The sequence below is a fragment of the Anser brachyrhynchus genome (genome assembly GCF_964034855.1).
Source record: "Anser brachyrhynchus genome assembly, chromosome: 4".
In the NCBI taxonomy this organism is placed as follows: Eukaryota; Metazoa; Chordata; class Aves; order Anseriformes; family Anatidae; genus Anser; species Anser brachyrhynchus.
This window is the reverse complement of record NC_137698.1, coordinates 55,270,350-55,295,033: the sequence shown is the minus strand read 5'-3', so window position 1 is coordinate 55,295,033 and position 24,684 is coordinate 55,270,350. Positions and strand designations below refer to the sequence as shown.

Below are 24,684 nucleotides of genomic sequence, written 5' to 3'. Positions count from 1 at the left end.
TCTTTCATGTTTGCAGTTTCTGGCAGATATGGAAAATAATGCACTCTTTAGGGATGACATTGAGTGTCAAAAACTCATTATGGAAGCAATGAAGTACCATCTGTTGCCAGAGAGACGACCTATGTTGCAAAGTCCTCGCACCAAACCTAGAAAATCTACAGTGGGAGTGTTGTTTGCTGTTGGAGGAATGGATGCAACAAAAGGTGTTGGCTTATATAATGAGTAGTTGATGAGCTGGGGGTTTTGTTTGTTTTGTTTTTAAGAAATGTTTGACAGATGTTTTTATAACGTGTTAATTCTAAAATTCAAAGATTTCGCAATATAAAACAAACATCATAAAAACCACTATTGGTTTAAAAAAAATAGGTAGCATTGAAGATACTGTAAACATTCTGGAAGCTAGAGTTATGATTGATTTGAAATTGTCAGGGGAATATTGGATTTCTGAGTAGTTAAATGTTGAATTGAGTATAAACTATATAATTATTTACTTGTGTGGGAAGTAATTTGGAAAAGGGAGAAAATGACAGAAAATGCACAGAGATGACGTGCACTTGTATAAAACCAAAAATATGCTTTTCGACTAATTGTTAGATAGCTCCGCCAAAGCTACTTGATTTTTTTATCTTATGTAACCTCCAGTACTGTCTAGTTGCATTTAGAAGGAATCTGGCAAGTTAGAAAATTTATGGTACAGAAGGTTCAGTCTTTGTTTTAAAGTTAATACTTCTAGTACAGATTACATGGATATTGGTAGTTGTTTCTTGTTTCATAGTCTGTGTGTTGTGCTTGAAAGCTTCATGTCATATAACACCGGGTTTTTTCTAGTATTCTAGTATTTCTAGTATTCTCGTATTTTTTAGTGTTATGAAAAAGCTGATTTCAATATATAGTTGCATTTCATAATGTTCTTTTGTATTCCTAACATGCATTTTTCTAAAGGACTCATTCTGTATGTTAGAAAAGATGTTAGAAATTCTGCTTTTTGTCTTGAAAAACACTGAAAAATCCTTATTTATAATGGTGCAGTTGATTCTTGAGGAAGTCAAAAAAGACTATTCATATACATAGGATTAAAAACATGCAGTAGGATTTCTTGCTGTCTTGTAGGATCAGCTGGAATAAAAGTTACCTTAATTCAGATTACACTTTTTCGTAACTTGTGGGTGTTGTCATTTAGGAGCTACAAGCATTGAAAAGTATGAACTTCGTACCAACATGTGGACTCCCGTTGCAAACATGAATGGACGAAGACTACAGTTTGGAGTTGCAGTCTTAGATGATAAATTGTATGTTGTTGGTGGCAGAGACGGACTGAAAACATTGAATACTGTGGAGTGCTACAACCCTAGAACGAAAACTTGGAGTGTAATGCCACCGATGTCCACACATCGTCATGGTCTTGGTATGTAGCTTTCTGTGAAGACTGAATGCTTTTTTTAAAAAGGTTATCTGTTTCTTTAGGATTGGTTGAAAATTATTCAGAAATTAAAGTTGGAAGGGGGAGAGGTGTCTGTTTCATGCCAACTTGTTATTGAACTTCTTTTCTCCTTCAGATTATATCCAGCATTGGCTGCCAAAAGGAAACTTGTTTTTTGTTTTAAAATATTTTTTGGTGCATGCTGGACTGTCGCTAGGAAAATGAGATCTTTTTTTTCTCCAGCTTTTCATATTTGTGTTTTTAGGAGTAGCCGTATTGGAAGGTCCCATGTACGCTGTAGGAGGACATGATGGCTGGAGCTACCTGAACACGGTAGAAAGATGGGATCCACAGGCTCGTCAGTGGAACTTTGTAGCTAGTATGTCAACTCCAAGGAGCACTGTTGGTGTAGCAATATTAAATGGAAAGTACGTGAAGGCAACTTTCAATTTCTATCTCATTATTTTAATGTAATTATAGGACATCCTAAATGACTATAACTTCTCTTGATAGATACATGTCAATAGCATTAAGACCCAGTGAGACACCAGTGATTTCCTCTTACCGTGATAGCTTAAACAATCAACTTCTGAAATTATTGTAAAGGTGGGGAGTACTTGTGTTATATTACATTAACTCAGTGCGAACAAAACTCTGTCAGAATGAAATCTGATCTGGAGTGGTACCTGAAACTTCTACAGCTGTTTTTTCAGTGAAAATATGCTTAGTTCCTTAAACAAAGGAAGAGACCCTCCGGAGTCATCTGATCTAACACCAATTCAAAACAGGACCACCTTTAAAGTCCTTGGACCTAGTTTCAGAGTTAACTGAGGTAGCTCAGGTCATATCTAATTGAATTTTAAATGTCTCCTAAGGATGGAGATTTAACGCACCCTCTGGGCAGCCTGTTCCAATACTTGACCACCGTTGCACTGAACATCTTTCTTCTATGATATCATTGGAATTTCCTGTGTTTCAACTTTTCTCTTCTTTCACTGTGTATCTCTGATAACTGTTTTCTATATAACCTCCCATTAGGTGTTTGAAGATGCCTCCTTAGCTGTCTCTTTTTAAGACTGCACAGTTCTCATGTATCATGTGTTCCAGCTCCCTTATCTTAGTGACCATCAGCTGGACTTGCTCCAGTATGGCAAGATCTTTCTCTTACCAGGAGCCCAAAGATGGACACAGTATCCAGGAGCAGTCTTACATGTACTGAGTAAGGGAGATCAATTTTAATTACTTCAAGGGCATACCGTTGATTTCAGTTCAATTTGTTGTCTGCCAAGACCTCCAAGTCTATTTTTGCTAAGTTGGTTTCTCTCCAGTCAGCTCCCAGCCCGTACTATTGCATGGGAATAGGCCATTCCAGGTACAGGACTTTGCACTCTTACAAAGTTCAACAAAGGCAAATTCAGTCAGCCCGCTTTTCAAGCCTGTATAAGTCTCTCTGAATAATAGCCAGGCCCTCCAGCGTATCAGCTACTCCCCTTAATTTGATATTATCAGCAAACCTCCCAAGGCTGATTTCCGTTACATCTTACAGATAATTAATGAAGACATTAAGCAGTATCAAGCCACAATATCAGCCTGGGAGGAACAATACTGGTAACCAGCTGCCAGCTGGTTACTTCATGCTGCTGATCACAGCCCCTTGTTCTGAGCAGTCCATCCAACTTTCCACCAGCCTTTTAGGCAGTTTATCTAAATCACGTATTTGCCAGTGTGGCTACAGAATACCAAGTCAACCTAACTTACTTACTGTGGTTATATCAGAATATTTACAATCTTGACAAGAAATTTTAACTTCCTGCTTATATCCTATCTGACACGTCTCCCTTGAGCTGTTTGAGTATTGTGAGCTAGCAAAAAGCTTTTCACGATTTCTTCTTTTTTTTTTTTTTTGGAAGGTTAGTCACCTGCTAAATTAGTACAGCTGAAATGCACCTGCAAAGGGTCCTGTGAGATCTGGAACAAGTCCAGGAATGAGTGGAAATGCTCACCTGGGTGCAGGAAGGAGGGAAGAACTTGAACAACCAGCAAGCAGAGTGCCTTGAGCTGCCTTGGAACTGCAGTCTCAGATGCCTAAGTTAGGTCTGAAGCTTCCTATATATTCAGCAGAGAGTCCCAGGTGTGGTAAAAAACACCAGAATTAGTCTCACATTTCTCTATTATTTTAGAACATAGCCTAGACTCTTAACATAGGCAGCAACACTAGATGCCTATAGCTAAAAGGTTTGAAAGCACATGCAAATTTATTGCCTTTGAGCTGAGGGAGCAGTAACTTCTGCATGTTCTAGTAATATGTGTCTGTAACTTGATATATTTCAGATGACTTGCTCAAAACCTTCATGAAGAGAAATTAATTTATTCTCCATATTCTGCATGTGAAATCACTGCAGAAGTGATCAAAATTCTGACATGTTTTTGGGGGAGAGAGAGCAGGGGGCTTCATTTAAATGCTGTGTTGCATAGCGGATTGATTTTTAGTCACAAGTTTTTTGGAACTGCAATATGATTTTTTAAATATACTTCAGTACATTCCTTATGTTAAACAATTTGTGTTATTAAACATGAGCACTCCCATGGAAATGCATTATTTAAAGAGTATTAAAATTTATATGGAGAACTACTGGGTCAACCATATTTACAAGAGGTTTATATTTAAGTTTGTTGGTCAATCTACTCAAAACAAACAAACACAAAGTGTTTCCCAAACTGAGGACATCTTAAGTAGTGCTTCATGGTAACTGTTGTGAAGTGTTCGCTCTATCATCATGTGAAGCCATAGAATCATCTAGGTTGGAAAAGACCTTTATGATCATCAAGCCCAGCCATCACCTAACACTACCAAGCCCACCACTAAACACAGTACTTAATGTTTATATGATTATTGAACTGTACTAATCTGCCTTAGACCATGAAGGGATTTCATTAATGATGCTTCATCTGATCTCTCAAACCAGAATTCACTTCTGATGTGTTGCTTCCTTTTTAGAATGCCTTCTGCATTCTTACCTTTCAAAATAACATTGCTTGGCATTTCTGCTTTTAAGCCTATGTTGCTCATAAAAGTTGCATAAACTCTTTAAATGCAACTGATTAGTTTTGAAGATTCATTAGTGATGCATTGCTCCTAAAACCCATCTTTTCCTTCCATCCTTATTTTCAAAAAAAAAATAATAACCCTTTGTTTTATATCAAATGCTAGAAACCCTTATGTAAGAACTGAGCAAAATAGGCCACCTAGTGGGTGTGAGGGACTTAACAAAGCGCTGCCATTCATAAACTAAAGTTCAGATCGAGAAAAATACTTCAAAAGGCAGTTCTTACATGCACACATCTATTACTGGATTTTCACTATGACCCCGTTAGAAATGCAACTTTGTCAAGTCACACATTTTGAAAATCTTAGCTCTGGGCAGAGGTTGGAAAACAAATGCTGTGTTATAGATATAATCCATTTTCTGTAAATGATCGTTATTGTATACTAATCACAATACAAAAAGATTGGAGCGAAAATGTACAATCTCAGTGTTAGAACCAGAATGTTCTAATGAAAGTTCAAAGTCTCCTAAACTTTTTAATAAACTTGGAAGGCCTTCATACATCACTGGAAACTTATGTAACTTCTATCTTGTTCAGACAATACTTATTAATACCTTTTTTTTCTTTTTACTTTACAGGCTTTATGCAGTTGGTGGTCGAGATGGAAGTTCTTGTCTTAAGTCGGTAGAATGTTTTGATCCTCATACAAACAAATGGACTCTCTGTGCTCAAATGTCAAAAAGAAGAGGTGGTGTAGGTGTAACCACTTGGAATGGGTTCTTGTATGCAATAGGTGGTCATGATGCCCCAGCATCAAACTTAACATCCAGGCTGTCAGACTGCGTAGAAAGGTAATATCCTGATGAAGGTGTATCCTGCTAGTAGTCCTAAAAATGCCAGTCTATAGAGTGATTTAGAGAAAGATCTGTAAGTAGAAACCCAATAAAATAGACATATTTTTAAGGTGAGCAGAGGAAACCTATATATAAAAACATACTGTGTAGTCGTAAGCTGATTCAGAACGTTGCCAGGACGGATTATTTAAAGTAAAATGCATGATGATTGATTATTGAGAACAATTTGGAGTCTAAGATGTTTAAAAATGGAGTAGTTACTCTTTCAGAAAAGAAACCTGTACCACTTCATATTATAACTTGAAAATGAATAATTAATCCAAGTTGGTGGACCCTTAAATATATTCTTTCTTGTACCCCCTGGTGACACTGGAACGCTTGTAATTCAGTTATTCCAAAGTTGGTATGTCCTTAACGTAAAGTTATTGTGGAATTGCTGTATTAGAAATGGCAGAATCACGTCTGATCCATTAAAAAAAAAAAAAGTAAAAATGACAGTAAATTCTTCATAATGCAATGCATTAAGTCTTCACTGTCATTTCAAGTATTTCTGAAATATGCTTTAATTCTCCTTTTTTCCTCAAATTTTATTTCTTTTTCCTTGTTATCTCCCAGCACTTAACAAAAGTGATTCTTTGTTACTCATCTCCATTTACTAGATTTTCTTATCTGATTTGCCCTCATAGAGAAAAAAAAAAATAAAGTAGTTTTCAAACTTTGTGTTCTAATAGACCCCAAAATACATAATATGGTCTGTACCACTTAAAATGTGAAAGTTGTTGAAAAAGGCCCCAGAAAGGTTTACAGATTGGAAGCTACCTCTTAGCTAATATCAAATTCTTAGAGAAGTATAAATAATTAATTAGCCCAAGAGAAAGCAATAGGTTCATTATTCTTCTGCATCAGTATTCTCTGAAACAGTTACATAACTTATTACTTTAATAATTACGAATGATCTTGTAATGCATGTTGTCCTTGTTTTTTAAATGAGGTGAAGATGGAGGAAAATGAACCTCATGGGAGTAGCTCCTCTAAAAAATTCTTGTTTCAAAAAATGGCATTAAGCTTCCAAATAGTTGTTTACCACTACATTCTGCAATAAAAGTCACTTTTCCTAGAGAAATACATTGATTTATAAATGAATTATAAACTAGCTTAAATTAAAAAATAAATTATATATGTAGCTCATGAATCACCTTCTTTCGCTACATTATACTTCTGTTTGCAGCATGTGCTTTGGGTGGTATTTTCGTGTTACAACTATGCTCGCATAAAACATACATTTCTGCAATACTTTGAGTATGGAACAAAAGATGAAAATGTTACCGCTCATTACATCCATGTTCTTCATGCAAACAAATTAAGACCATTTGCTTCTAATAAGTATGGTCTTAAGGTGGTGTCCTGGCCAAATAAGTATTTTCCTTGTATAGTTCCTTAGAGCCCTTCAGAGCCTGGGATTCCATCAGTTGTGCTGTAAGCATCTGTAATCTTACATCATCTCCTTCAGTCAGGTTACAATGTGTTTCTTGATATAAGAATAGAATGGACCCTCCTATCTAATTATTGACTTTTAAAGAATGCAGATATTATTCTAGAATGACATTTTTTTCATTAAACTGTTTTTACTGATGATTCTGATGATATGGAGTTATGATTCAAGCAGTGCTGTAGATTGTCTTAAGAATTTTGCATTTTTCTCCAGCTTTGCCCTTTGGAATGGTAATCTTCCTTGACAAGTTAACTGTCTTTAGAACCACATTCAATCCAAACAGCCGGTGCTTTGACATTTAGTAGTTACCACGTAATGCAAGCACTTGCTCTACTGTCATATAGCAGCAGAACTGTTTCCAGAGTGGTATGTTTATCAGTGCAATAAAAAATACAGTAAGAGCATCTGTATGCATACGTATATATCACTGTATGGAAAGCAGCACTAGATAGATAAGAATCTAGATAGTACTAGTAGGTAACTAGTACTGACTGTGTTACCAGATGACTAAGGAAACACTTTAAAAGAGAGTGTCTGGGGAAAAAAGTCCTTTGAAATATTAACAACCAAGTCTGTGATCTCCTAGTAATACCTGTTCTCTACTATGTTGTGTGTCAATTCCAGTACTTTTTTTTCATTAAATTTTGGCAACAGTTTTAGAGCATAACACAAATTATCTTTTAGGTATGATCCAAAAACAGATATGTGGACTGCTGTGGCCTCTATGAGCATTAGCAGAGATGCAGTGGGAGTATGTCTTCTTGGTGACAAGTTGTATGCTGTTGGAGGATATGATGGTCAAACATACCTTAATACAGTGGAGTCTTATGATCCCCAGACAAATGAATGGACACAGGTATAGTTTCTGGCCAGGTCACACACTACTAATTATTTTGTAGTTATTTCAAGCATGCTTCGTTTTGCAAGGAGAAAAAAATTACAATTAATCCTTTTCTAAGAAGCACTTTCTTGTTAGCCTGTTGTAAGTTAGTCAATCAGTCTCTGTCTCTCTCTCTCTCTCATCTGCAAGTTCAAGGTGGTTTTCTTTGAACAGACAGTTGTTAAAGTCTAATAAACTGCCCTTGTTTCTTTGGCAATAATATAGCTATTTTCTCTGACAATTTCAGCTACTGTAAGAAAATGTATTGACATGTTCCCGAAATTGTCATAAAAGATTCTGTTTATGCTGAGGATAAATGATAAATGTAGATTAGTTTTAGCTCTAACATCTCTCAGCAAGCTTATCAATTTCTTCAAGGTTTTGGTCATCTTTTCATAAATAATCCCTTCCTGATATGAATGCTATGTACAGTGTGTGCAACTTTCAGAAAGCCTTTTCCCGTATCTTTTTACCCATCTCAAAAAAATAATCTTCAATTCATGATCAGAAACCATTACTGTCAATTCAAAGCTTGGTTACTTTCACTTTTTTACAGCTCCAGGAATGTGCCTTTCTGTGAGAGGAGCCTAGGCAAGCTGTCATTAGGTATTTTCTGGCATTTAAGATACAAGGAGTGTCTGAGACATCCACAGAAGGCTGGAGGATACGACAGGGAATCTGTAGGAGACAGAGGCCCTTCTGGAGTCCAGTTACAGGATGAATGTTCTAGGTCATTAAAACAGCGTTAGACACCAGTATTGAGACAGCTGGATTCCGACTTAATTAGGCAATTGAATTCTGACCTTATGAGTATGCTATTCCAATAGTGGCCCCAAATTGCTCGTTCAAAAAGAGAATAAGGAGTTTATTGTTTCCTAAACTGTTCTCTATCAAAATCTTTGTGATGCAGAAAACTGAACTCTCCATTTCCCCTCACTTCATACTGGTTCTACAAGATTTTTTAAAAGGGTAGGTCATCAGACCTGGGGTCCTCCAGTGCCAGAACTGATAGTGGTAACCCATGACAGCACTCGTTGTGCTAAAGGAAAAGCAAAAATGTGTACCAGAGGAGAGGAGCTGTGCATCTGGCCGTTGCTTTTAAATGAACCATGTATGACAGCTAGGTGGTGACTGTCTCTATCCTTATCCTCTGTCTCTTTGTATTCGTAGCCTTGACACTATGCATCTCCCTGATTCCCAATCCCAGTACATAGGCTAGTTTTGAAACCTTACTAGAGGTACTTGGAAGCATCTCTGTCCTTTCCTTTTCTTGTTATCTCAGCAGTCTGCCACCACTTCATCCACACACAGCTGAAGTACGAGTAGTGCAATTTTCTCAGCTTAAATTTGTTAGAGCCACAGACAGCTCAGGGGTAAGTCTGTTCCTGGAAAAAAAGTTACAGGAGAATTGGCATAAACACCAAAAACCTTTTTTTGTCTTAAGGACAGTCTCTGTAGCACTTAGTATTGGAGCATAAAAATAGCATGTTGTGAAATTTAAAAGGGGAAGCTAAGGTGAGTGTTAGACAACTACCTTCATCTTTGCAAGTCCAACAGAATCTCATCAGAAAAGGGTCTTGTGAGAAGTAATTTATGGTTACAAAAAAAAAAAAGCTTTTCAAATCAGAATCATTTCCCAGTTTCCATTCAAAAGGATTTTATCAAATACTTAAGTAAAAAAGACAGGTTGCTCCTGACATTTGGCATTCTCTGGCTGAGAAAATAATCTATAGTTTTGCCAACAATTACTCAGACTGTTTAGCTCAGGTATCTAGTTTGTGCCATAAGAAAGGATTATTTTTCCTGTAATACTAAGCAATAGAAATTAAGAATTGTTTCATGTTCTTGTCTTTTTCTATGCTTTTGAAGTGTCTTACCCTTTAATATGTAACAGCTTCTCTTTTTTCTGCATGTTTTTATCCAAGTTTTGAGCCAATTTGCTACTTTTTTAGGTTAAGGTAAAAGTGTGCAGATGATACTGCTTCTACTGCAGCTGTACAGCTGTTATTAAAAGCATTAAATACTGTCAGTTTAAGAAAAAAATACTTAAACCTGACTACATTTCTCTCATGGATTTTTACTTTTTTTTCCACTTACAGGTTGCACCATTGTGCTTAGGAAGAGCTGGAGCATGTGTTGTGACTGTAAAACTATAAATTATTTTCTCTGTGAAGGTGACAGTCTCTTCTGTAGGAGAATTTCTTATTTCCTCTAGCCAACTAAAAGTGCACCAGTAAACACCAGGTGCAGGATATCTACAACAGCAAAGTGTTTGGTCTCCAGCTGACGTACACCTACCTGTTGTTCTTACGGACCAATATTAAGCACTTTTTAAAGAATCATCTTTGTTACCTGTACATTAGAAGAACTGCAAGCAAATCAGCTGCAACCAAGATGTTGCCAGAGGAGGACTTCCGTTGAGGAAATACTAAGAAAAGAGCAAACTCATTGTGAACTCACTGGGATAATGAAATGTTATTTAGGGCCTTGATCCCTCTAAAATGCAGAGGAGTGATGTTATTAATGGATATAGCTCCACTGATGTCATTGAGTCTATCTCTGGGTGAAACAAGTTCCAGGATTGGGCCCCATATATTTAATTTGCCTATAATAAACATGTTTTGCTATAGGTATCTGAACTATTACAATGCAGTCTGACAAACCAATGCAAACCATTGTAAATGGCAGGTGTAATGCTTGCCTTAAAAATGAAGTTGTGTATTTGGTGAATCTTTTGCACTTTTATCATCATTCCTAGTTTAGAAAACTTTTTATTTAACCAAAGCCTTATTTTAAATATTGTCTTATTATGCTAACAGAAATCTGCTATTTAATAATATCTGCAGATTTTTGATATCCAGTGTACTTTTTTTTAAAGGTTTTCCGTAAGATGGAGAACATCATACCTTTTTCTCTACTTTGGTTCTTATATTTACATTGTTATTTTTAAGGAAAAAGCTGTAAGCATGAGTTATTAGTTGAAAAAATTCTAAAGTGTAATTAGTTAACCAGTTCAATAAGAGCACTTTGGAATTTTCAAAGCATTCCATTGCATCTAGACTCAGAGTCTACTTTGATTCTCTTTAGTTGTATTTTACATGAGGCTTTGCACTAATTTGAGAAGTATGATTTTATAAGATGAAATGAAACTGTTGTCTGTCTTTTTTTTCCCAATAAGATGATTTCAAAATGTAAACAGCCCTGTCCTACAAGATGCTCAACTACCACCACTTAAGCATGTTCAGCATCTTATAGGAGAGCTGTGTGCTCCTGGCGGGATTATATCAAATCAGCTACCTTATTTAACAGTTGCTTAATTTTTTTCAGAGGCTTTATGATTTGCCTTTTTTGGCTCCTCTGCTATGTCACACAGTTGCTTTGGAGGGTCTGAATGTTTCTGACGGTCTTTCTGTATTTGCTTTTCTGTGCCTTGCTCCTCCCCTTTTGACAACAGTAGGCGGTTGCTTGTAATGGAGGATGTGGAGATGTGAGCTCATTGAATGTTTCCCAAATCGAAGCGTCCAACACCCAAAGTCTTTGTACGTTTGTAATTTTAAATTGACGTGTGTCAGTGCTCTTGACGAACTATTTATTGGTTTAAAGGAAATTGCCAAACTTTGTGACGAAACCTGCACTGTTTGAAACTGAATACAGCTAAACTTAAACGCAGTTCGGGCGGACAGTGCCTTTTTTTCTGTAGCTTTTGGGGGGTGACTATTATGTTAATAATTAATGTTCTTTTACGAACGGCCGTCGTAGCCTGTCAGCACTTGCGCAGTCTGCGCCCCCTACGGCGCCCCGTAACGCACTGTGCGTAACGTACGACTCTATGGGAGCCTCCTCCGCAGGCCTCGCTTTCCCATTGGCTCCGGGGCGGGACGTGGCCCCGCCCACCACCCTTGATTGGCTCCGGCCTTCTCCCGCCTTCCCCATCTCCACAACAACGCCGACGCCGGGCGGGGTGAGGGGGGTCCGGCTCCCTGCTCGGCTTTGGGGGGGGCGGCGCATGCGCACGGGGGCGCTGCGCAGCGAGCGGTGGGCGCGATGAAGGTGAGGCCGTACGGGGTGGGGGGGGAGCGCGCTCAGGTGGGGGCCTGAGGCGGGGGGTGGGGAGCGGACGTCGCGCCCCTCATGGCCGACCCTGGCGGCTCCCGAGCCGTCACCGGCGGCCCTGGGGCCTCCTGCTGCCGAGCGTGAAGTGCTGGAGCCCGTCTGTGCTCCCCTGTTAGTCGTCGTCGGTTAAATGCTCGTTAAAAATTGCGTCTTTCATTAAACTCGCTTCAAAGCTGAACGCTGTTGTCGGGTGGTTTTTGTGCCTCTGGCGCGCAGCGCTTGTGGTGTTGCTCGTTTTGTTCACTAAAACGTAAATTAAACGTAAAGAATGCCTCAGAAGAAGGGATAGAGACCTTTTGGGGGAAAAAATAATACGAAAACAAGCCTTCCTGCCGTTTGTGGGAAGCCAGACAGTGGTGTTCAGCTGATGATGTGGGAGGGGGAAAAAATCCTAAAAGTTGTTGGATTTATCCTACACCCTAGTTATGGAAAAATTATGAGGGTAGTGTGAAAGTTAAAAGAAAGTCGATGAACTTAGTGAGAAATAGAAAGTTTTTACAGTTGAGTTGCTTTGTGGCCCCAACTTTTAAGACCCAACGATTTAGGGAGAACAAGATACTTACACATCTTTTAAAAGAGTAGATAGTGAGCTCTGTTTTATGCACTGAAGATGCTATTTGGTCTCGCACTTCGGCATGAAATTTGAAGAATTAGATGTGTTGGTCTTTGGATGTGAAGGGGGGAGCCTTGTGCAATCTTGATTCTAGGAACACTAAGTGGAAAAAATGGTAGTTGTGGGTAGAGTCCCAGTAGTTCTCAGTGCAAACACCCAGCACCAGAAACTTCAACTTTTCCAGCACAAACCAAAATATTTTTATTTGGCATTTTGGTACTTCAGTACATTAGAATCATCCAGAAGTTGTTGGTTATCTTCGTGTAGAAAGTTCTGGCATTGTTTTATGCTTACGATGTTAAGATGTGCAATTTTCCTCTTTTCGTTCCACAGCAAGTCTTCAGTCTAATAGAAAAATCGTGGTCTGGTTCCTCTGTGCAGTTTGCTTGGCAGAAAACTTTGGGAAATTTCCTTGCTGTAACAGGGTAAGATTACAACTATTTATTGCATAGAAATCATTGAAAGTAGAGGAAAAAGCATTATTAAATAGATCTAAACCAAAGCAAGATATCTGTCAACTCCTTACAAATGTAAATACATGATACTCCTGAGCAATGTTACTGCAATTATAAAACCTCAATGTGGAAAAAGTTTTAACCCGTTATTTGCAGATAAAGAAAGGGAATTATTCCATATGTTAATATTTTTTAGAGGTGATCGCACTGTGAGCATTTTTGATCGTCATGGTCAGAAGAGAAATGAAATTACCTTACCAGGGTAGGTACTGAGATGGATTTAAATTGTTTTCTTCAAATTGTTTTCTTTAGAAGTGCTATTCTTCTGGTGAGGTGCTTATACAGTAAGAGAACTTCATAGGCATAGATACTAACTCTGGTGTTTGTGCCTGGAAAAGAAGACAAACTGATGAGCACATATGGAATATGAGACGGTAAAAGCTGAATTCATAGTAAGCTGTCAAGGTTAGTCAGAAAAATACATCTTCAAACCCAAAACACTTCTTATCAATAGCAAACTCAATCTAATTCTTTACAAATGTTAGAAGATATGTATCATGACAGTAAGAAAGAATATAGTAAGGTCATAAACAGAATATCCATGCTATGCTAATTGTGACTATATTCTTGGTACTGTGCATTTTGTGGTACTTTGTATCATAGTCTTACTGAGGAAAGATATTGTATGTTTTAGAGTACTTTTGCCTGTACTCATTCTGCACAGCATTGCCCAGCAATTATGATAAGTGCTCACTCTGTTGAGCAAAATGCCAAAAGAGAGGAAAGTTACCAGGTATACTTCTGCATAGTTTTCTTGTCCAAGATCATCATACTTGTTGGTCTAGGAGAAAAATAATTCCAACACTAAATAGTCTCTAGAAAAATCGAACCGTACAGGAGGTTTTTATTGTCACTTGAAAATTGAGGTGTCAGTATTTCAAGTATTAGAATGTAGATAGCAGTTCTTTTAGTTATTGACCTTCCTTTCAACCTGTGTCATTTTGATGAGATTTGGGTAAGGGCATGGTTGCTATAAAAATAAACTTTCCAGATAAATCCAGTTTGTTGTGGGTTTGTCAGGGAGGGAAAAGGAAGGATGGGGACTTCAACTGGTTAATTCTGCCTGTTTCTTTATATTTTCAAACATATTTTAATGTTATTAGTGAAACCCTACTTTTTTTTCTTCAGTAACTGCGTTACTCTGGACTGGGATAAAGATGGAGATACTTTAGCAATAATCACAGACAAATCTAGTGCCATTTATCTCTGGGATGCCAACACAAACAAAACCAGCCAATTAGACAGTGGCATGAGGTAAGGAAGTCTTGTTTTGTTTTTAAAGTGTATTTGAAGACAGACCACTCTGCGCTGCTGCTCTCTGTGCTCTCTTTTTTGTCAGCTAAGAAGCTGATGTGAAGGTAGAATAAAGGAGTTTGGTTTTTAACTTGGTTAAATTGCCATCAAGGCATCATACTCATGCTTTGTAATCTTTTTTTTTTTTTTTTTGCTTGAGTGTCAAGTATGTGTTGCATTTAACTTGTGAAATCCTATAGTTATGCGGCTATTTGAGAAGCCTGTTAATTCATGTGTGTTTTTCCAGAAACTGGAATGCATACTGACATGTGAACCACGGGCCCATTCATCTGGTGTGAAAGCACTTATATTCTCTAACGTTGAAGTCCAACTTCAGGCTTCCAGTAGAGAGAAAAAAGATAACCTAGCAAATTGGGTACCCAAGTGCTCAAGTTACCCTCTGAAGGGAACCTTACTGTTTGTTTACTAAGAGTACAGAAAGACTAGGAGATAGCTAAGTTAGATATGTACAGTTCGAACATAGGAGTTACCATCCCGTTCCACTTCTCAGCTTTGGAATTTCTTTTTTCTAGTATTTTTAAAGAGCTTCTTTAAAAGGCTTGTTGATGTGGAGGATATATTGCAAAGATCATCTTTTTACTGGAACCCTCATAGCACATTTACTCTTAAGCTAATATGCTACAGTTTGTTGCTGGTTTCTTTCTGGTATGATTTGCTGGTTTTGAAGTGGTTTTCGGTTGGTGGCGTTTATTTCTTTTTTTAATTGTCAACAAGGCTAAAGTCCCAAAAGAGTTTCTCAGTATTTCCACTCTGGTAGCAGCAAGGATGGGTGACTTTTTTTAGGTATCTGCACGAGCCATGCATTCTCCAAAGCGTATCACCCAAGTAAACAGGAACTTAAAAGTAAGAGAGGTGATTTGTAGTGCTGTTAGTATTTGTTTCCCGTAGGTTATGAAGGGACAGAAGTGGCATTCAGAAAAGAGACTGTGTCAGGATGAGAGGGGATATTGAAGGCACAGGTTCAGATCCCTGTCTTTCTGAATTGGGTCACAGACCCTCTTCTGAGGTTTACATAACAATCAAGCATTAGGTTAACAAATAAGCTTGGTTTAACAATTAAACTCATAGATTTTTTGAATCTATTCCACTAAACTATTCTCCTCTACATTAACATTCACTGTGTGTAGGAAAGAGAGTGGAACTGAATCTGTCATCTGGTTATTAGGGCACTCACCTGAGCAGAGAAACAGCTGATTGGGTACTGCCTCTGTTTTATTAACCTAAATGGAGACAAAGTCTTCTGATTTAACCCTTCTTTTTATATGTTCTTTTACAGTAAAAAATAGTCAAAGATATTAAAATCCGAGTGTTTCATCCACTAAATAAAAAAAAAAAAACAACAACAAAATAGGTCAGCTGGAAAAATGGAGGTGGGGAGAGATGCTGGGTTTTTGGAGGATATTTTTTTTTCTGGATTTAGGTTGAAAACTCTGAGTCTAGAATATGGAAATATTCCATCTTTCCACTGCTGTTTACACTTGTAGTTCGTAAATTTCAATAGGAATATTGGATTATGAGATATTTCTGCATTTTAAAATCTAGTACCATATATGAGTATATTAAAACTAGACATAAGCAGAACAAGCAGAACTGGATGTAAGCAGAACAAGCACTAAGTCATATAAACCATGTGGTAATTGGGCTTTTTTGGTATCTTTTTCTTGAAATTAAAAAATCACAGGCAAAACCCCTCACATGCAAAATAAGTATGTATTCAAATGTTATTAATTAATGAATGAAATTTGTTTGAAATTGATATAGTGTTCTTGCAGTAAAAGTTAAGATGATCTGAGAGGCATTGATGGAAATAGCCACACTAATTAGAAAATTCTGATTAAAATTGTTTTGCTTTTTTAAAATGTCCTATGTAGTACTTTTCTGCGGGCCCTTAAATATACACTAAAACTATCCCTGCTTTATCAAAAAATTCAAGTTAAAACAGCTCTATCAAAGTTTTTTGTATTACATTGACTAATATCAAAGAAGTAGATCTACTCATTTGGAATTGACTGAATGCACAGCAATTGAATTAAGTACAAAAAACAATGCAGAAAGCAACTGGAAAATAGCACTTACCTACATGATAACTTAGAGTGCTTCTTAAAGCTGCGTATTTGGTCAAATTACCTATGAATCCATCAAAGCCACTGGGTTTGCAGGCACATTTCCACTTGTACAGGTCTTATTCCATTACTTACTAGCACTTTTTTATTACTTTCACAATTTTTGGACACTTAACTCTGATACTTCTTGTAGAGAACATTTGCTTCATTTAGAAGTTCTGCTTTGGTCTGTATGGTTTCATAAAACTTCAAACCAAGTATGCAAAATGCTTTTGTATGTAAGCACATGAAAGGAAGCTACTACACAAAGTAAATATTTTGTTTATTTTAGGGATGCACTGTCTTTCTTGTTATGGTCTCGAGTTGGAACTTTACTTGCCGTTGGAACCACTAAGGGAAACTTGCTTATATATAACCGCCAGACTTCTCGCAAGATTCCTGTTCTTGGTATGCATTGTTTTGAAATTAGGCTTGCACATTTGAAATGGTGGAATTTTGTTAATGTGCACGCTTTTCTTTTTTGTTCTGTATGTGAGTACACAAATCAAAACTGCTTATACTCAACTTGCACCTTCCATTTTTTATATTAGTGGGTTTTATAGTTCAGTACGTTAAAAATACATATACACATACGTGATACTGTCTCATGAGAAACTTGTGCTATCTTTCTTCCTTTACAACTTGCAAGGGATTTATGTGGTTATTGGTGTTGCTAAGTTACTTTCCTTATCTGCTTAGGACACCTGTGGACAGAAAAATTAACAATAGAAATTTGATGCAAAGAAATGGAAGAGCAGGGGCTCTGCAAGTTCTATAAGGTCGAAAGACTTCAATCTGGCATTAGAAAGTTAAAAAATAAAATTTGACTGTTGAGCTTGTAATTTCTTTGATAAGTTGCTTCACATTCTAATCATTTTAGCAGCCAAATAGAATATATTTCCATTCCAGATTTTTTCTGTGGTTGTGTTCATTGGTGTTGTATAGGTTTCTTTCTTTTTCAGGTAAGCACACCAAGCGGATTACTTGTGGTTGTTGGAGCACTGAAAACCTTCTGGCTCTAGGCGGTGAAGATAAAATGATTACTATAAGCAATCAGGAAGGGGATACTATAAGACAGGTAGTATTTATAACCCACATTTGATTTTAAGACATACATTGATACTCCTGGTTCTTGAGAGAGCTACAGCGTAAAGGAACTAGGACGTATGGGAGTCTATGCCTTTTAAGTCCCTCTGCTTGCAAGGATAAAGAGGCTTTGGGAAAACTCACATAGAATGAGGGTTTATCTAAACATTTGAGCCTTTGTGTTATGCAGCATGATTTATGATATTAGAATCTCTGCAGAGATTCTAACATGTCATTATAATCCAAACTGACTTCGTGTTTGTTCCAACTTTTTTTTTTTTTTGTTACTAAATGCAATAACTCTGTCTATCTTGTTTATCATTGGTATTTGCTGCATTAAGTACTAATTTTTCAATCTGAACTTCTTTCTTGCAGACCTCAGTGAACTCAGAACCCAGTGATATGCAGTTCTCAGTTATGAAGACTGACGAAAGAGTATCAACCAGGGAAAGCACAGTAAGAAGTTAATACAAAATCCTGCAAAAAGTGTTAATCTGCTGGCAATAAGTGTGGGCCAGGATTTTTTTTTCCCCTGACTTAAAATTTGATGGTAAAGCTTTCATTTTGTTTTTTAGTTTTTAGGTTTTTTTTCTTCCCCCAAAAAACTTCCATTAAAGCAAAGCTATACCCCTTTGTTCACTAAGGATGTGTTCATAAAAAGGGCAGCGGTTAGCAATAAGACAGATGACAGCAGTTTTGCAGTAGTAGTAAACATAATAGATGGAGATGTGTGCAGGAACTTACAGAAAGACACAATATAAATACACAACAATATATGCAATATGGAGATGGAAACAGGACAGGAATGTCAAACCTGCAGAGATGCCTCCTTTCAGAGGCCAGTTTTTCAGCAGACAGCAGATCTGTTTTGGGAACAGGTCAATGGTCTTTGGGTTTTTGTCTTGTGCAAACCTCAGCATTGGTGAGACTAGAAGCCCGGTATCAATCTTCCGTGTGAGCATGATGCTGCTTCTGTCTAGATGGCTGCATTTTCTTTGTCTTCATTGTCTTCCTTGAGTGAATCAAGGTTCGTTAGATCAGTCAATGGTGAAGTACATAAAAATGGGGCAATGATAAGGGTTAGCAGAGCATGTTAGTAAATGATCAGCAGTTACGTACTAAAACTAAAATCTGTGGATAGCAAAGTGGTACTGTGTTACACTTAGTCCAGATCCATACACTTAACTATAGACAGATAATTCAATTTTCAAAATCAGATATAGTCTATGCAGTATAAGGATCAGGAAAGAATTTCCCCTGTATTACATTGACAAGGACCTGTAGGGTTTTTTTTTTCTCTCTGCATGAAGTGCAGTGTTCTCTGCCTCCTAGGGTAATTTTAATTAACAGATGTTTTGAAAATGCAGGAACCGAGGGCTTTGACACCATTGATTTCCTCTGCTGCTCCTCAGGATGTGCAATAGGCCAGGCTTCTCCCTTTTTAGTTTAGTTTGTTTCAGCTCTCAAGTTTGCTGTAAAACATTAGAGAACGTTCTGTAATTCTGTAGTTCTTGGTTTGTGCTTGAATGGTGTGTCAGCAGCTTAAACCACATACCATTTATTGTCTAGGTGTCTGTTCTTGTAGGGAGCATGGCTTGATAACGATCAATTCCGGTCTGGTACTTAATGACCCTGGAAAAAAAATTACAAGTTGGATCAAAATAAGTAGTGTGTTAACATGCATTGAAATATTAATTAGTGATGTGGTTTAGTGGAGGACTTGTTAGTACTAGGTCAGAGATTGGACTAGGTGATCTTGGAGGTCTCTTCCAACCTAGATGATTCAGTGATTCTGTAATTAAATAATTCCTATAATTTCTTAGAAGCGTTTAAGAAATAGTACTTCTTAAATAGTTCATCGTTAAGCTGCAATGGAATTATAAGCAAATTGTCTTAAGAGACAGAAAACATACTTAAAAATAGGGAGTAAATTTAGGAATTACAGGTCTGAATTTGAGTTTGTATTTCTGAATTAATGGATTTCTAGGTCAGCACATGCTCAGCTTGAAAGTACCTGCTATGTCAAAGTACAGCTTTGTATTTCAGTCTTTCAGCACTTATTTTACAAATAAACCATCCTCTTCTTTTTAGACAAGGAGGGCTGGAACAGAAAGAAATATAAAATGAACTTGTAAACAGCCCTTCAAAGTATCTTTGTTAAAGAGTAAGGTGAAACAATCTCCTCCTCCTTTCTCTTTCTAAAATGAGTGCTTTACTCTTGCCTGACAATCACACACTCTGCTAACAAAAATAATATTAAAAGAAAAAAGGTTCCATCACCCTGCCTTCGACTGTGAAGTCCAACAACTCTGTGGTGTTCATCAAAATAAATGTGCTTACCTTGACTGATATCAAACTGTAAATATGCATGGTTAATACAATCTGAACAGGCTGTTTCTTGTGTTTTTGGTTTGGTTTGGTTGTTTGTGTGTGTGTTTGAATTGGTGTTTTTGTGTTTGAAATCTCAGCAAGTTACTTGAAATAACAGTGTTGTGATAGCCATCACTACAACCTTCCAGATAGAAATTCTGTAGATTGAAAAACACGCTGTTGATCAAGTGAGAGTAGTCCAACAGGATCCATGTGGCCTGCTGCCTTTTCCTCTGAGGAAATAAGTTCGCATAATGCTTCTGCAGGGACAAGTGTTGAATCTGAGATGTGTGCTCTCCTAGGCTTGTATTTAGATCTGTGAACCACTGGCTCACAAGGGGAATATCCTGAAAATCTCTTCCATTATTAATTAAGACTCAGGATTCAAATCCATGGGGCTCTTAAGGATTACCTTAAGTGCTGAATCTCATCTTTTAGGGAGAATGTAGGGCTTTATTTTAAAGTGATGCTATTCTTACTGAGTTAATTTTTTCTTTTCATTCGTTGGCAGGTAAGTGTAGTGGTCGGCAAGAAGACTCTCTTTCTTTTTAATTTGAATGATCCTGATAACCCGATTGATCTGAAATTTCAGCAGTCTTATGGCAGTATTGTAACCTACAGATGGTGAGCAGAACTTCCTTAATGCAGCATTCTCATATTAACTAGTTGAAGATTTTCCCAGTAGTTCTGATAAATGCTGGAAATGAAAGCATATATCCCTTGCTCACACTGGACTTCTCTTGGATGTATGAATCTACATTTTGTAATTCTTTTATTTAACAATTCACTGGCTACGAAAGCAGTGTTGTCAAAACGTATTCGCCATTGGTATGCTCTGTTTTAGAACAATAATACTGTTGCTGTCCTGACAGTAGGTAAAATTGAGGGCTTTATAAGTTGCTCTCTATTTCGATGAGTAACTGATGAAAGAGCTGGGGGTGGAGTTGAATCTTTTGGCTTTTTTTCTGGGTTTACAAACTTAAGTAAAGTTCTTGTAGCCTCCCTGCTAGGTAATCTAATTAGTAATGTTCACTTGAAGAAACCCCTAACCAGAAGTTTCCATTCTGTACCCAAAAGTACCCATCCTGTTTCTGTATCTTTGACACAGTCTTTGTTCAGTCAATGTGTTATTGACATTTATTGCTGACACATAAACTCTGTAAGAAAATTTGTAGCTGTATGTTTCTTTATTTGTGGCCACGTATCTAACAAGGTGAACCCAGACGGTTTCCTTTGTGATTTTTTTTTTTTTTCAGTTAAGCAGATCAGATACAGCATGTCAGGGTTAATTCATACAAGTAACTATTTCTGGTTTAACCTGGTTATTTGTACTTGACACTGTGAAAAGTAAACAAGCTATCTAATCACAAATACATACTGTAGCTTTGGTACTTTCACTGTGTTTGCAGCAGCATGCCTTAAGGGCAAAATGACTGCCGTTATTGTTTTTAGCATAGCTTTGAAGTGACAGAGTCAGCCATGACCTTGAAATGGAATTTTCCATCTTCTGGAATGCTTATTCTAATGATGATACTCACATTCTTTCTCCTAGCATCACTGTCATGTATTCTGCTTGCTGAAAGTAGAAGGGCATTAAAGAATTTAGAAGAGAGAATAAAGAAGATTTAAGATTAAATGCTGAGCACACTTGCATGAAAATTTTGGTTTTCTCCTTTAAGATATCTGTGTTTTTTTCACCTTAATCTGTACTATACTGTGTTGTACTACACTGTATATATAAATTCCCATACTTTGATTATTTTTCCCGTTAAAGAGAGGCATTGACAGATTTTCATACGACAAATATATCTCTTCTCTTAATTTTTTAACAGGTATGGTGATGGCTACATTATGATTGGTTTCTCACGAGGGTGTTTTGTAGTCATTTCTACGCACATTCGTGAAATAGGTCAAGAAATCTTTCAAGCTCATAATCATAAGGATAATCTAACCAGCATTGCTATATCACAGTCATTGAACAAAGCTGCATCATGTGGAGACAATTGGTAAGGGATAGTTTTATACATAACAAATAGGGTTCATCTCTTGTAACTTCATCTGTTTCTTTCCCACCCTGGAGGCCTTCCAGACTGGATGAGTTGTGCCTTTTCCTCAGATTTTAGTTCTGTGAACAAATCATTTTGTACAGTTGCAGTGATAATCTATTTAGAGTGGTGGATAACAACGAGAGAGAAAGAAAGAGAGTGTGTGTATTGCTCTTTAGGAAATAGAAGGCATTTTACATTCATGCTCTAATTTTGCTCAGTTAGGCTGTCTTGATAGGGCTGGATTGGGTTTATTCCAGTTTATGATGACTGAAAATTATAGTAGCGAGAATGACTGTTTATTTTTGTTTTAGCATTAAAATCCATGATCTGTCAGACCTGAGGGAGATGTATGCTATAATAAACTTGGACGATGAAAACAAAGGTATGTTAATAGTCTTCTGCTTGAGGACTGAAATTTTTTCAATTGGGTAAAACAGAATTTTGATGGTGACTCTGTTTACATTCATGCATTAACAAAAAGCATTGTTGCTGAAAAACTATATAAATATAGAAATTACCATAAAGTCCTTCTTTCTCAATTAGTATACATTCAGTGACTCATAGCAAAATGGGAAAATACAGTTTTTTCTAACAAGTTTTACTTTATCTGTTTGAAGTATAGAGAAGTACAGCTCTAAGAATATTTGATTAATTAGAGGTTGTCAGTTTTTCAGGTTTGGTTGTGGTTGTTTTGTTGGTGGTTTTTTGGTTGAATTTTTTTTTTGAATCTGTAATATGTTCTATTCAGATTACTAAGATAATATACTTAACCGTTTTCTGCTTATATCCACGTTTTTTGGGTGATTGAGTCTTTTGGAGCTTTTCTGCATCTCTTGGACTATGGGATGATGCCTAATCTGTTCTCATCCTGATTTGTGCAAGTAGCTTCCAGAACATTGTTATAAGTTCTTGAGTAACGAGTTACTACTATCATCTCCTGTTGCAATATCTGTAGATATTTCAGTTATTATTATACTCACTCTTAGGAAGATGCTAAATCAGTAAATTATGGTTTTGGTTTGAGTGATTCTAGTTAATCCTGAGATTATATTAATTGGTTAGGTTGTAATACATTAGTACACATATTCCTAGGTAGGAATTCCTGTCATTGTCGCATTCTAAAGTGAAGTGATTGCTTCTTGGTTTCATTTCAGTAGTCCTGTAAATGATTTTTTGCAAAAACTTGTAAATGTTTTAGGTGTAGAACATCTGGCTTGGACAGATGATGGACAGTTATTGGCAGTATCTACACGAAGAGCATCCCTTCATGTTTTCTTGACAAAGCTTCCAATCCTGGGAGATGCTTGCAGTACGCGGATCGCATACCTCACTTCTCTTCTTGAAGTTACTATAGCCAATCACGTGGAGAGAGTATGATAGCCTCTTCCTTTTAAACTTCGTTTAGATAAAAGTAAAGTAAGAATTAATAGTGGATGGAAATTGATACTCTTTTTCTTACAGGAGCTACCAGTCACTGTCTCTGTTGAAGTAGAGCCCAGTTTTGTTGCTATTGGTGTCTATCATTTGGCTGTGGGAATGAACAATCGGGCTTGGTTTTATGCACTTGGAGAGAACAGTAAGCAGAGATTTCATTCTCTTATTTTAAACTACTGCATCATTGCATGTCTTTTCTTTTTTTTTTTTTTTTTTTTTTTTTTTTTTTTTTTTTTGTAAATGCAGTATTGTGTTTAGCAATGCTGGACATTCTGCATTGTACAATAACAACTGCAATTGCCATATGGTCCTATTAGGACCAGATAATGATTTTCACAAACTGAAGTAGTCATGACAAGACATTGTAAGTAGAATCATGGAAAGGTTTGGGTTGGAAGGGACCTTAAAGATCATCTAGTTCCAAACCCCTGTCATGGGCAGGGACATTAGATAAAACAAAGTATTGGTTTAGGTTCAAGGTATAGGTAATGAAATGTAGAATTTTATTTATTTATTAGATCATGTTGTTAATTACTGAAAGCCTTCTAAGTTTTTGAGAAATTGTTTGACCCTGTCTTTAAATACTAAGGATCTGTATGATCTGTATTAAATGCTGAGTTTGGTAAATGTTTATGTTGTTTGTGTGGTGTAAGGTGAAATTTGTTATGCTATAATCAGATTTTGGACAGTGGTGTCTATAGCTTTCATGCCTCTCTAACCAGAACCTTTTTTTGAATAACAATAGATTAATCAAGACTGTAAGAATATTAGTCACAGTTGCATAGGAAGAGATTCTCTTGTACTTTCTAACTAGTTTTCTGACTGCTAAGAAGAAAGTCTCTGTATGTATGACTTGTCTCTCTGCTTATTTGTGAGTTCTTCACATCTGGTTACTCAGCTGCAAATTTAGATTATGATAAATGAAGACCTATACAAAATCAAAATGCTTATATCTGTTTCTTTTCCGTTTGAATTCTGTAGATGTAAAAAAGCTCAAAGATGTGGAGTACCTGGGTACGGTAGCAAACATGCATCTTAATTCTGATTATGCTGCTGCTCTCTTTGAGGGTAAAGTCCAATTGCATATGGTAAGAGCTCTGGCAATTTGGAGTGCTGAACTAATGAGTAGATTTAAGTTAAACAAGTTAAGTTTTAAACTTGAGAGAAAATGGTGTAATCTTCTGTTAAAGGAGATAAAAATAAAAACTCTTCAGATATTTTTTTTCTGGCTAATTAAAATATAAAACTGAGTTTCTAGAGACTTTAGAAATATAAACTACTCTAGAACAGGTGAGAGAAAATGTTTTCTTTTGAATTATTTCCTGTGGACAGGAAAAGTTGTTTTCATCTCATTTGCATACAGTTTGATACAGGCCAAACTTTGATACATTGTTG

General features: G+C 36.8%; 2 protein-coding genes across 12 annotated transcripts in view; both read left to right on the top strand.

Moving 5' to 3' along the window:
* The window catches only part of KLHL5 (kelch like family member 5), a 56,595-nt gene extending 45,232 nt beyond the window's left edge, over positions 1 to 11,363 (top strand). For all 5 annotated transcript variants that reach the window (XM_080590808.1, XM_080590805.1, XM_080590807.1 and 2 more), the window contains 6 exons: positions 17 to 203; positions 1,181 to 1,405; positions 1,686 to 1,848; positions 5,107 to 5,319; positions 7,499 to 7,670; positions 9,794 to 11,363. In XM_080590808.1, the coding sequence (XP_080446934.1) occupies positions 17 to 203; positions 1,181 to 1,405; positions 1,686 to 1,848; positions 5,107 to 5,319; positions 7,499 to 7,670; positions 9,794 to 9,850 (1,017 nt within the window). In that variant the 3' untranslated portion in view covers positions 9,851 to 11,363. The remainder of the gene's footprint in view (positions 1 to 16; positions 204 to 1,180; positions 1,406 to 1,685; positions 1,849 to 5,106; positions 5,320 to 7,498; positions 7,671 to 9,793) is intronic.
* A 276-nt stretch (positions 11,364 to 11,639) lies between these two features.
* The window catches only part of WDR19 (WD repeat domain 19), a 41,196-nt gene continuing 28,151 nt past the window's right edge, over positions 11,640 to 24,684 (top strand). For 2 of the 7 annotated variants that reach the window (XM_080590791.1, XM_080590790.1), the window contains exons 1-13: positions 11,640 to 11,744; positions 12,754 to 12,845; positions 13,072 to 13,137; positions 14,064 to 14,189; positions 16,644 to 16,759; positions 17,314 to 17,429; positions 17,813 to 17,893; positions 20,319 to 20,431; positions 21,640 to 21,813; positions 22,167 to 22,237; positions 23,054 to 23,226; positions 23,317 to 23,431; positions 24,271 to 24,377. In XM_080590791.1, coding sequence (XP_080446917.1) covers positions 11,739 to 11,744; positions 12,754 to 12,845; positions 13,072 to 13,137; positions 14,064 to 14,189; positions 16,644 to 16,759; positions 17,314 to 17,429; positions 17,813 to 17,893; positions 20,319 to 20,431; positions 21,640 to 21,813; positions 22,167 to 22,237; positions 23,054 to 23,226; positions 23,317 to 23,431; positions 24,271 to 24,377 — 1,356 coding nt within the window. In that variant the 5' untranslated portion in view covers positions 11,640 to 11,738. Of the gene's footprint in view, positions 11,745 to 11,794; positions 11,918 to 12,753; positions 12,846 to 13,071; positions 13,138 to 13,187; positions 13,341 to 14,063; positions 14,190 to 16,643; positions 16,760 to 17,050; positions 17,117 to 17,313; positions 17,430 to 17,812; positions 17,894 to 20,318; positions 20,432 to 21,639; positions 21,814 to 22,166; positions 22,238 to 23,053; positions 23,227 to 23,316; positions 23,432 to 24,270; positions 24,378 to 24,684 lie in introns of those variants that run through there. The other 5 variants (XM_080590795.1, XM_080590789.1, XM_080590792.1 and 2 more) reach the window with 5 other exon arrangements.